This window comes from Oppia nitens, unplaced genomic scaffold (assembly GCF_028296485.1).
Source record: "Oppia nitens isolate AA-2021 unplaced genomic scaffold, nextdenovo-longstitch-racon4-pilon3 scaffold11_pilon_pilon_pilon, whole genome shotgun sequence".
Lineage (NCBI taxonomy): Eukaryota > Metazoa > Arthropoda > Arachnida > Sarcoptiformes > Oppiidae > Oppia > Oppia nitens.
This window is the reverse complement of record NW_026533190.1, coordinates 418,256-432,500: the sequence shown is the minus strand read 5'-3', so window position 1 is coordinate 432,500 and position 14,245 is coordinate 418,256. Positions and strand designations below refer to the sequence as shown.

Below are 14,245 nucleotides of genomic sequence, written 5' to 3'. Positions count from 1 at the left end.
CTATATCTAATATTTGTTAGAAATTATTATTATTTTTTTTGTTTAACTATTTTTGTTTTTTTCATAAATTATTAATTTATTATTATTTTTTGTTTTATTATTATTATTAATAAATAGTTTAGTTATTTTTGTTGTTGATATACTATAAAAAACCCATGGTTATTATTATTGTTTGTTTGTATAATTTATTTTAACCGAAACTACTACTACTACTACTAMTAATAATAATAATTATTATTTTTTTTTGGTGGGGACGGGTATTATGTGTAGTGCCTCCTCATTCAGTTGTGATACGCGATCTGAACGGCTCAGTAGTACCGGACGGTACTGTTGTCGGACCATACGATCAGGACATGGATCTGGTGTTTACCTGTCAGGCTGATGGAGGTATAGATCAAATCTATATATTAAATATATATATATATATAACTAAATTAAAAAACTTTTTGATTATTAGGAAATCCTCCGCCAGTATTGCACTGGTATAGGGGCGACGGGTCGACCCTTATTGACAATACCTATACTGTCAGTCCTAATGGTCTATCAACTGTTGTCAATGATATACATGTATATAATTTGTCGCGCACCGACCTACTAGTTAACTACAGTTGTTTAGCCGATAATTTTGTAGCCAATAATAGCCAATCAGCGATACGCCGATCGTTTACTATTGATATTAATTGTTAGTATTTATTATTATTATTATTATTATATTTTTTTTTGACACCAAAATTATATATATATTTATATATTTATTAATTAGATTTTTGGTAAAAAAATATTATTTTATTATCTAACTAATTAATATGATTGAAAACTAGATATTTAAAATATTTTAAGATATAATTTAATATTTTAATTTAAGATATTTTCAATAACAAAAAAAACTATATCTAATATTTGTTAGAAATTAATTGTTAGTATTAATTATTTATTTATTTTTTTTGAAAACAAAATTATATATATATTTATTAATTAGATTTTTGGTTAAAAAATATTATTTTATTATCCAACTAATTAATATGATTGAACACTAGATATTTAATTTATTTTAAGATATAATTTAATATTTTAATTTAATATATTTTCAACAACAAAAAAACTATATCTAATATTTGTTAGAAATTATTATTATTATTATTATTGTTTTGTTTTTTCATAAATTATAAATTTATTATTATTTTTGTTTTGTTTTATTATTATTATTAGTAGTAGTAGTAGTAGTAGTAGTAAATAGTTTTTAGTTGTTTAATGTAMTGTTAAAACCCAAACCCCCTGAAACCCCTAAAACCCTGAAAATTAATTTTCAAAAAACAATATCTAATATTTGTTAGAAATTAATTGTTAGTATTTTTTTGACAACAAAATTATATATATATATACATTATATTTATAAATTTATTAATTATTTTTTTATCTAACTATTAATATGATTGAACACTAGATATTTCTAGAGCTAATTGTTTGATTAATCTATTATTATTAGTATTATTATTATTATTATTATTGATAGTTATATTTATATTTATTATATGAAAATAAACTATAAATTATTTTTATTTAATTATTATTATTATTATCATTATTATTGATAGTTATATTGTTATATTTATCATATGAAAATAAACTATAAATTATATATTTTATTTAATTATTATTATTATTGTTATAACTATTTTATAACTAATTAATTATATATATATTTTTCAATAAGTATTGCCACAAACTGTTAATATTGTATCCGTCAGTAATATGCTGTCCGCCGGACGTAAAGTCGAGATAATTTGTCAAACAAATGGTATATTTAATTAATTAATTAATTAATTAATTATTAATAATTAGTTACTATAAATATGATAATAATTTAAAATTAATTTGAAAATAATAATAATTATTATTATTATTATTATTTGAAACAATTAGGTTCACGACCGCCGGCAGTGATTGTTTGGTTCAAAAATGGCAAACAATTACAACATTCACAGTTAGTATTGAATTGAAAACAAATTTAATTAATTAATTAATTAATTTTTGATTTTTTTCATATTTTATCCAAAAAAAATTATATCTAAAAGTTTTTTTATTAAAAAAATAAATTGATGTTTTTTTACGTTATATTACAGGGAAACGGTATCATCGGATGGCAACACTACCACTAGTATATTGAATCTGATGCCTACCGTTTCCGATGATAATGCCTTATTGATATGTCGTGCCCAAAATCCTAGGATACAGGGGCTGCCCAAYCAGGGATTTATTGAGGAGGGCTGGGAGCTGCAAGTTTATTGTATGTATTAATTTTATCCAAATATATATATTATATATATATAATTTTATTAGACAAATTATCTATATATTTTATTATTTTATTTTCTATCCCCTAAATAAGTTTAATTAAATAACAAAAATTGTTTGTATTTTTAAAATAAAATTAATTAATTATACCATAAGTTTAATAGTTATATTATCAATAATAGTTGTGAATTAAATGATAAATGATATTTATTTTTATTTTTTAGTTTTTTTATTTTTCTGGATAAATTTTGAATATATTATATTTTTTGATATATTTGATAATAATAATAAAAATTAATAATAAATTTTTAAAACAGAAAAAACACAAAAATTATAAAAATTATATTTATATAAATAATTTAATTAAAACTTTATTTTATTTTTCAATATATATATATTAATATATCTAATTTTCAACATATATTTAATTTTAGTGAATTTAGTTTATGAAATTTATACACAATTTTTTTTATTTCAATCTAATAATAATAATAATAATAATCCAATAATTTATTTTATCAACTTTATTAGCATATCGTTAATATTATTATATGCTATATRTTTTACTAAACATATTATTTAAATTTTTATCCACAAAATAACAAAGTGTTATAATGTTTTTTTTTATAGATACAGTACTGTATTATACAGTATATATATATATATATATAAGTACAGTATRTATATATATATATATATATATACATTATATCTGATAAGTAATTTATAAGTACTTACCGATCAAATCCTATATAATATATATGTAGTATTAGTTTATAGATTATTTTATTTTATTATTATTATTATTATTATTATTATTTTTTTTGGTGAGAAAATTAGATAAATCTATAGTTTATATACTGTTAACATTGATATATACAGTATATATATATATATAATATAACACACACTGAGAAAAAAATAAGTTATATATAATGAGAGGCAATTTGAATCCGATCGTAGATTTATTATATAATTTATATAATATAATATATATATATATATAGTATAACCTACCGGTGCTTTGCCAGTGATAATAATATCCTCCTAAATAAAACTATAGGAGAAATATAACCAAAAAAAAAATTATATCTATTATTATTATAATACTAATACTACTAATAATTATTATTATCATTATTTAATAGACGATCCAAAAGTTACGCTAACTATTGGCAAGAAAAGCAAATTAGTAGTACTTAGAGAGGGATCAGAAACGGTGATGGACTGTACAATCAAATCAAATCCCGGAGCCACAGATATACAGTTTATGTTCAATGGCTCACAGATTATTGCCGACAATACTAACGGTTAGTATTATTTGTTTATTTATTAATTAACTATCGTTTTTTGATTGTTGGTTAAGTGTTATAAATTTGATTATAAGTTACTCTATAAATATATATATATATATAATTAATTGCAACCAAATTGTTGGATCATTTAGATAGAAATTTATTGGGAATTTAGTGGGAATTTAGTGGGAATTTAGTGGGAATTTAGTGGGAATTTAGTGGGAATTTAGTGGGAATTTAGTGGGAATTTAGTGGGAATTTAGTGGGAATTTAGTGGGAATTTAGTGGGAATTTAGTGGGAATTTAGTGGGAATTTAGTGGGAATTTAGTGGGAATTTAGTGGGAATTTAGTGGGAATTTAGTGAAATTTTAGTGGGAATTTAGTGAAATTTTAGTGGGAATTTAGTAGGAATCTAATGGGAATTTAGTGGAAATTTAGTGAGAATTTAGTGGGAATTTATTGGGAATTTAATGGGAATTTAGTGGGACTTTAATGACAATTTGGTTGCAATTAATTTTCTATATATAAAAAACAATTTTACTATTTATTTAATTATTTATTTTTGTTATGTATTTTATTTTATTTTATTTTTTAATTATTTTCAGGTGTAGTAATAGCCAACTCAACGCTTATCATACATGAGCTACGACCCCGACATCGAGGGAAATATAGCTGCAGTGCCCGTAATCTTGAGGGCCGGGGTGTCAGCAATGAGGTGATGCTCGACCTCAGGTGTAAGTGCTATCATATAATTAATTAATTTTTGTTTAGTTTTGTAAAAAACTAACTATAAGTTTGTGTATATAATTACAAAAGACACACCAATTTGCCGAAACCCAGAGGTCAGGCATACGATAGCTATGGCCATCAACGAGTCTCAAGTGCTCAGGTGTTCGGTCGAAGCCCAACCATCGACGGACGTATCGTTTTACTGGACATTCAACAATCTGGAGGTCAACTCAAGCCGCTATACGTCCTCCTCAACATCGACCCGTAGTAGCGACGGTGTCGGCGGCAATGATCTGACCAGTGATCTACAGTTTACTGTCCGATCGGCCGACGATTTTGGTCTCGTATCGTGTTGGTCGAAAAATGAGATCGGCCTACAACGTGAACCGTGTGTCTATCATATAATAACAGCCGTACCTCCCCGTCCCCTAAACGGCTGTCTGGTCATCAATCGTACGATGCAATCGTTGACCATCGAGTGCCTGCCCGGCGACAGCCAAGGACTACGGCAGACATTTTTCGGCCAAATTGTCGACACTGTCTACCAGACTGTAGTGAAAAACTTGAGCCTGACTACAAGTGCCGTATTTTTCATCGACCAACTGTCCTCCGGTACCGACTATACAGTGAATTTGTATGCCTTGAATGCCAAAGGCCTGAGCGAACCGAAACAAATGTTTGTGTCGACACTATCGACTGTGAATACGAAATTAGGTGCTGGAAATGCTGATGAAAAACTTTATTAAATTTTTATTATTATTTATTTATTTTTATTTAGTATTTTTTAACTATTAGTAACTATTCATATATTTTTTTTGAAATTATTTTTTGTTTACAAAAAAATTTCAGAAACAAATTTATTTTCTATTTTTTTTAATAATATTATCAACAATTATAGTAAATGTTTTTTTTTTAGTTGTTTTATAATGTTTATTATATGCTAATAATATAAGTGATATAAAGTATATACTATATACTATATAGATATATAATTTTTATTTTATTATTTATTTATTTTTATTTAGTATTTTTTCTATTAGTAACTATTCATATATTTTTTTTTGAAATTATTTTTTATTTACAAAATTTGAGAAATTTATTTTCTATTTTTTTAATATTATCAACAATTATAGTAAATGTTTTTTATAGTTGTTTTATAATATTTTTTGTTTGTTTGTTTTGTTTAAAAATATTTATTATATGCTAATAGTATAAGTGATATATATATATATAGATATATAATTTTTATTTTATTATTTATTTATTTTTTTGTTGTTAATAACCAATAAACAAATATATAAAATATTATAATATTATAAAAACAACAAAAAACAAAAAAATCTATTGAATAAGTTATTTATTTATTTTTTTTAATATGAGATATAAAATTAATCAAAATATTGTATTATTATCCAAAAAAAAAAACAAAATTTTTATTTATTATATTATTATTAATTTAATTATTATTATGCAAAATGTTTAAAACATATTATATTAGTTTATTTTGATTAAACTGTTTAGACTAAACACAAAGTTAATAATACTCAGTAAAAATAGTACCCAATTAATGATTAATTATTATTTATTTATTTATTTTTCAATTATTTTTTCAATTAGTGACTATTAAAGTATTTTTTTGTTGAAATTTTTTTTGTTTGGTTAGATTATCAACAATTATACGTAAATATTTAGTTTGTTTTAAAAAAAAATATTTATTATAATATTATTATTATTTAATCAAATGACCAATAAATCTATTGAATAAGTTATTTATTTTTTTTATATATATGAGATATAAAATTAATCAAAATATTGTATTAATCCAAAAAAAAACAAAACAATAATTTTGATTTATTATATTATATAAAAAAAATTATATATTTAATTATTATGCTTAAAATGTTTAAAACATATTATATAAGTTTATTAAATTATTATTTTTATTTTTTTTAGAAAATAACACCCAATTACAATTAATTATTTTTTATCATTAATATTTTATCTAAAAATAATTTATTTCAATGTTTTATTAACTAAAAAAATTTTATTTTATTATTACAATTAATTTTTTTGATTTAATTATTTTTGATTTATTTTTTTTTTTGGCTATAGTTTCCGGTCATCAGGAACTGGACTACGAGCCCATACTGGCCATAATTATCGGTGCCTTACTGTCCCTAATACTAATTGTTGTCATTGTTATCATTATATGCAAAATCAAACAACAGGACGAAGAAAAAGACAAACGGGAACAACAAATCAGACAAAAGTATTGATTGATTTTTTTTTAATTATTATTTTTTTTGTATATTTTATTTGTTATCCATTAAACTGATTGATAATTATAATTAAATTATTAGCAAAAAAAAACAAATAAAAAAATGAATGACTCAACTAATACTGTATACGGTATATACAGTATAATTAAATTTTGCTTATAGTGATGGTTCACATATTACGTTCGTATTTGATGTGGGGGAGGGGGCTGGTCGACCTAAGCGAAATTTTACAAACAAGGGGAGAGGAGGGGTAGTGATCTTAAGTAGGTTCGCATTTAGATATTTTATTTTTTTAGTGGTGGGGTGGGTGAGGGGGGGGGGGTTAGCGGTTATTTGCATGTGAACATAAATATTTATAATGACTAAATGCGAACATACGGGAGGGAGGGGGTCTAGAATTCTTTTTAAAAAAGTGCGAACGTAATATGTGAATAGCCTCCATGTTTAAAAAATAACTAATTAAATAAAATTGTATTTATAATGATTATATGCGAACATAGGGGAGGGAGGGGGTCTAGAATTCTTTTTTTAAAAAAAGTGCGAACGTAATATGTGAATATCCCCATATACAAAATAACTAATTAAATAAAATTGTCATTTAATTTGTTTTATTTAATTTAATTATTTATATGTATTTTTAAAGTGCACTATCATTACAAACAACCAGTCAAGACTACCAGTGCAGTAGTAGTATTGTCGATATATTAAGCACTAGTAGTGGTGGGACTACTACTGGTGGTGGTGTTGGGGGGACTGGTAGTCATCTGAATGCCGTTACCAACAATTGCTATGTTGTTGACGACCCGCCGGGACCCGGCCTTAAAGGACCCGATGTTATACCGTGTGGTTAGTTATATCAATAATTTTTTTTAATAAAAATTAATTTAATTTTTTTTATATATATATATATATATATTCAGATCGACAATCTATTATCGATAATAATACAAAAAATATCGATTTATTTATTATTAATGACTCGAGAGATGATTTAATATCCATATCAAACATAACAACGACAACAACCAGTAATAGTAGTAATAATAATAATATTATTGATAATGTTTTACAACAGAAACCAATTAAATCAATATTAGTTAACAATAACCCCAACACCAACACTGCCAATGGTTTGTTGTTAACTAACGGCACCCTAACTAAGCCCAGAAAGGTATGTCCTATTTGTCCTAACTATTGGTAAAACTTTTTTATTTTATTTTTTTTTATAAAAAAAATTATTTTATGTTTTAAGTTTCAATATTTTTTCTGTACTTTTTTTCTATATTAATAATAGTAGTAATAATAATAACCTGTAGTATAGATAATATTTTTTTTATATTCAAAAAATATTATTATTATTATTAATATTTTTTTTTGGTGAACAATTTTTTTTATATATAATATATAATTTATATATTCATTGATTTATTGATTTCCAATTTTTTGTTCATCCACTCTATGTTATCATATATACAATATATATATGATATATATAAAGACAATTATGCTTTACATAAATGTCAAAAAATATATTTTTTACAACAATTTTTTGCTTATATATTGTATAACTTATAAGTATTTTATTGTCAGTTTGATAGAAAAAATTTGTATATATAATAATAATAATTCATATGCACATTACATATGCATGAATTGAATTTACAAGATATATATATATACAGTATATATATATATATATATATATATATAGAGAGAGAGAGAGAGAGWGAGAGAGAGAGAGAGAGAGAGAGAAGAGAGAGAGAGAGAGACTAAGAGAGAGAGAGAGAGAGAGAGAGAGAGAGAGAGAGAGAGAGAGAGAGAGAGAGAGAGAGAGAGAGAGAGAGAGAGAGAGAGAGAGAGAGAGAGAGAGAGAGAGAGAGAGAGAGAGAGAGAGAGAGAGAGAGAGAGAGAGAGAGAGAGAGARAGAGAGAGATAATAATATAAATGATAAATGAAATGACAGACACAACAACAACAACAATAATAAATACTACTAATAATAATAATAACACAATTGGTTTGAAAATGAGATGAGAGAGAGAGAGAGAGAGAGAGAGAGAGACAGAGAGAGAGAGAGAGAGAGAGAGAGAGAAAAATTATATTTTATATTATTTATGAATTTATATATTTATATATATATATATATATATATATATATATATATATAGAGTGCATAGATATATATTAATATATATATATATTTCTACTATTGTTTGTTTGATTATTGATGAAGTTTTTCAGTTGTGTTTGAAATAAAATGTAAATTTTTTTTTCATCAATTATTTTTTGACAAATTTTTTTTTATTATTATTATTATTATTAATGTATTATTTATTATTATCATTATATGATTTATTGGTTGTTGTTGTGTTTTTTATATTATATTCAAATGTGATTATTAAATATTAATAATTTTATTTTTTTTTTGTGTTGATAATAGACAGTTGAGCTCAGGGATGGTCTGATACAACAAACATATTATTCAAATAATAATATTATTAATAATAATAATGAGTCCAATAATATAATCAACGATTCAACCAATACTACTGGGGTTATAGTTCATCAAACATTTATGTTTAATGTAATTATAATTAATTAATTAATTAATAGTATTATTATTATAATTATTACTAATAATATTTTTTTTTAAATATACTTTTATTTTATTAAATTATAATTTCTAATAATTTTTTATATTAATTTCTAATATTATTAGTATATATATTAYTATATTATGTTTAATGTAATTATTTAATTAATTATTTAATAGTTTTTATTATTATTAATACTAATAATATTTTTTTTTAATTACTTTTTGTTTATTAAATTATAATTTCTAATAATTATTTTTTTTTAAATTATTATTAGTATATTTATTATTATTATATTTAAGAGAAATAAAATGATTTGTAAAAATTATATTAATTTAAAAACTATTAATTAAAATAAATTAATAGTTAAAATAAATATTTTAAATAAAATAATACTTAAAAGATATACAATTTTTTTGTTAATATCCTTAAAAAACATTACTTTTTTYAAAATTATAATTTCTAAAAATGTTTTTTAAGGATATCAACAAAAAATATTTTAAGTATTATTTAAACTATTTATTTTATTATTTAATTTATTTAAATAGTTTTTAATTATTATTTTTTTACAAATCATTTTTTATTTCTTAATATAATAATATATATATATATTAATAATAATTTTTATTTAAAAAATTATTAGAAATTATAATTTAATAAAAAAAATAGCAAATTATTTCAAATTATTATTAATAATAATAATAATAATAATAATCATTAATATAATAATATGTTTGTTTGTTTGTATTTTTTGGTTAATAATAATTATTATTTTTTTTGGTTATAAATTTAGATTTTCATTATATATATTTAATTTAAATAACTAATAATTTAAATATTATATTTCAATTGGCAGGATATAGATGGCATTGAAGTACAGCAAACTGCAGTTTAATAATATAAAATTGATCAAGATCATCATTGTTAATAAATGTTTTTTATTTGTATTATACATATATTATACATATGTTTTTATACACAACAAAATTAAAAATTGTTATATAAATTTATATATATAATTGTATTTATAATTAATTAATTAATGTATATATAGATTAATAATAATGTAATAGTATTAATATTTATTGACTAACTATTTTATATGTGTACTCTATGTATAATATATTATATGTATATATAAATTATAACCATTTTTTTATATAAAAAAAWATTTATTAGTAAATAAAAGTTATTTACAGTAAAATTATTAATCATTTTTTTAGTATATATATATACAGTATATACTGTATCTAAAGTTAAATTTTTTATGTAATCATGTAATATTAGGTAATATTAGGTAATATTATGTAATATTGGGTAAAATTAGGTAATATTAGGTAATATTATGTAATATTATGTAATATTAGGTAATATTAGGTAATATTAGGTAATCTTATGTAATATTAGGTAAAATTTAAATATAATTTTCATATTTCTAAAATATTAGGTATTATATAATATTTTTTAATTTTTTATGTTATATAATATTAGGTAATATTAGGTAATATTATGTAATATTGGGTAAAATTAGGTAATATTAGGTAATATTATGTAATATTAGGTAATATTAGGTAATATTAGGTAATATTAGGTAATATTATGTAATATTGGGTAAAATTAGGTAATATTAGGTAATATTATGTAATATTATGTAATATTAGGTAATATTAGGTAATATTAGGTAATATTAGGTAATCTTATGTAATATTAGGTAAAATTTAAATATAATTTTCATATTTCTAAAATATTAGGTATTATATAATATTTTTTAATTTTTTATGTTATATAATATTAGGTAATATTAGGTAATATTATGTAATATTGGGTAAAATTAGGTAATATTAGGTAATATTATGTAATATTAGGTAATATTATGTAATATTATTTAATATTAGGTAATATTAAATACCATTATGTAATTAAAGGTAATTTTAGGCAATTTTTTATTATTAGGTAATATTTAAAATTTTAAATAAAAATATTTTCATAATTTATATTTAATCATAATTTTATTTATCAAAGCAAACAATCTAGCATTTACATAACCAGTAATTAAATCATCTAAATAACAAACAAACAAATTGAATTATTATTAATTATATTATCAAAAAAAATAATTATATAAAGTTATTAATAACTATAGTTTTTTTTATAGACAATCAGTTTATGATAATAATAATAATAATAATAATAACATAATTTTCAATATTAATTGTTACAAAAAAATTTTACAAAAAAAAAAATTATAATAATTAATTATATAAATATAATTTATAGTCAGATAATTGAATTAACAAAACAAAACATATATTCAAAAAAAAAAAACTTGTAATCAGTATTTAATTTTCKCATTTAATAATCCAGAGTTTAGGGGTGTTATGTAGTGGGTGTGGGGGTAGAGTAGGGGAGGGGTGGGGTGAGTATGGGACTAATAATATTTATGTCCAATCGGACGGGTCAGTATTGCCGCCCCAATCGTTGTTGTCCTCCGATATGATTGGCTCTCTATTGGTTGTCAGCTGCTGCTTATGATGGCCACCATTAGTAGTATTAATCGGTAGTTGTCCGCTGGCCACTGCCGGCTGATTACCATATGAAATGCCGCCGCTGTTGTGTATAACCATATCTTTAAGGCCGCGGGTGCCGTCAATATCAAACCATAGGTCGCCGTCAGCAGTGCCGCCAAAACCACCAACAGTTGACCTCTCATGTTGTCCATCCATACGGCCATCAGCGCCGTCGTTACCGAGCAATTGATGCAACTCTAGCGGGTCTTTATCGGGACCGCCGTCGGCCACTGCCGACGGCTCTTCCGCTTCCCGATACAAAAACAAGTCGACCATTACGTTCCAGGGCATCGATCGGCCAATCGATCCGCGCATACGCAGGACTTCACGGGCCAGTAGCCACCAGATTACGCCAACCGACTGAACCGACCGATTATTACACGGTATGGCTATATCGATGTAACGCATCGGACTATCCGTATCGCACATAGCTATGACCGGTATATTACAATAGGCCGATTCGGTAATAGCCTGATGATCGGCTCGAGGGTCGGCCACTACGAGCAACAGCGGTTCGCGATAGTTTTTCTGTATCTGATTGGTGAACGTTCCGGGTGTAAAACGGCCGGCCATTGGCCAGGCACCGGTATGTTGGGCAAACTTCAGTACGGCTCGTTGGCCATACAATCGACTGGATATGGCGCATACATCACCGGGATTATCGACGGCCACAATAGCCCGGGCGGCCAACTGTAGTTTCGTCCATATTCGGCGTACATGTATAATATGGACACCCGTATCCGCGATACGTTTGTAGACATACTGTTGCATTTGATGATGAAGATTTTGTGTACCCAAATGTACACCACTGGCCATTATTAGCTGGACATCCGATTCGGTAATGGCCAACACCGATGATGGCGGTTTTGAATGATTACTATCGGTATTATTAATAGACATTTTCAATGGGTGTGTGTGAGGAAAGGGTGAGAGGAATGGGATGTGTGTTCAAAATAATAGTAGTTTTCTATGACTATAGCAATGGACGGACAGATAGTCAGTCAAACACTTAATTATTAATTAATTTGTGACTAACTGTGCGATAGGCTTACACTTTTGAGTGTATGTTAAATATTACTCTAGTATTAGTTAGTATTAGTAATCAATATATATATATATATATATATATATTAATAATGTATTTAAATGTTTGAATCAACAAAAAAATAATAATTTAAAATATGATTCAATTATTTTTATTTTGTTATTTCATTGTTTTTTTTGACTAACATTTAATCATAAATTAATCGATTTTTTTTAAATAAAATATTTATACTAAATATTAAAAAAATTTTGACTCATAATTTTTTCCCCCATAAATATTACTAATATATATTTAATTTAATTATTATTATTATTTTTAGTAAAATTTAKTAAATAAACTTAAAAGTCATTAATTATAAACTAAAACTATAGGTTCAATAGGTTTACTATACTTATTATATTACTGTATATTTTAATATATATATATATTTATACATATATTTAAAAAATATTAGTCAATTATATTATTTATTTTTTGTTACAAAAAATATATATATATTTGATTTTGACTAACATTTCACAAAGAAAATAATTTTGTAAATTACTAATAAATATTTTTATATTTTTAATCAATCATTTATAATAATATTATTAGTTTAATGTTATAATTAATTTATTTTTACAAATTAATAAAGAAATTTTGAGATAAATTAATTGAATGTTTTTTTCTTTAAAAAAATAACTATAATATAAAATATAATAATTATTAATAATAAATGTTTTAAATGACAAATATTACTATTTTTTTTGATTATATATTTGTTTTATTTAACTTTTAATATAATTTGAATTGTTTTTTGAAAAGTTTTTAAACAATAAATCATAAACTAATAGCTTATAATAATAATAAATAAAATTAATTGATTTAATACCTATTTTACTTTTATTTTAGAAAAAATAGATTTTCTAATAAATATTATTAATAACAATAACAATAATTCAAAAAAAAATAAAATAAATCATTAATACTATCAATAAAAGCTATTTATTGTATTTTTATTATATTTTATGATATAATATTAAAAAATATAATTATATATATATATATATATTGATAGTTAGTGTTAGTTATTTATGTTATTTATTATATATATATAATAATGTTTTAATATATGAAATATAGTTTATTTTTACCGTAAAATACATAGAAATAAATTATTAATAAGTTTAGTAAATAACTTTAATTTAAAAAAATATATATATTATTGTAATCATATAATAAGTAAAAATTATTTTTAGATAAACAATTTTTTTTAAATTATGAATATTTTTTAAAAATTTATCTAAAAATAACAATATAATGTGTCCTTGATAATGAATATTATTATTTTTTTTATACAAATAAAATATTATGTATTATTTATTAATTGAAATAAAAATTAACAATAAGTTTTTTTTATATACAAACTTATTCATGCAAAACAAATATTTTTAAAATTTT

The 14,245-nt window shown here is 22.4% G+C and overlaps 2 protein-coding genes across 2 annotated transcripts in view; one reads left to right on the top strand and one right to left on the bottom strand.

Annotated features, from left to right (window-relative positions):
• LOC128952943 (hemicentin-1-like) overlaps window positions 1–7,450 on the top strand; it is a 14,346-nt gene extending 6,896 nt beyond the window's left edge. The window contains exons 4-13 of the mRNA XM_054298422.1: window positions 271–387; window positions 458–682; window positions 1,715–1,798; window positions 1,924–1,984; window positions 2,124–2,287; window positions 3,444–3,605; window positions 4,197–4,325; window positions 4,408–5,034; window positions 6,433–6,589; window positions 7,243–7,450. Coding sequence (XP_054154397.1) covers window positions 271–387; window positions 458–682; window positions 1,715–1,798; window positions 1,924–1,984; window positions 2,124–2,287; window positions 3,444–3,605; window positions 4,197–4,325; window positions 4,408–5,034; window positions 6,433–6,589; window positions 7,243–7,450 — 1,934 coding nt within the window. The remainder of the gene's footprint in view (window positions 1–270; window positions 388–457; window positions 683–1,714; window positions 1,799–1,923; window positions 1,985–2,123; window positions 2,288–3,443; window positions 3,606–4,196; window positions 4,326–4,407; window positions 5,035–6,432; window positions 6,590–7,242) is intronic.
• A 4,032-nt stretch (window positions 7,451–11,482) lies between these two features.
• LOC128966482 (40S ribosomal protein SA-like) lies at window positions 11,483–12,835 on the bottom strand. The gene has a single exon (XM_054313334.1). The coding sequence runs from the start codon at window positions 12,658–12,660 to the stop codon at window positions 11,632–11,634; it is 1,029 nt and encodes a 342-aa protein (XP_054169309.1). The 5' UTR covers window positions 12,661–12,835; the 3' UTR covers window positions 11,483–11,631.
• Between the last annotated feature and the right edge of the window lie 1,410 nt (window positions 12,836–14,245).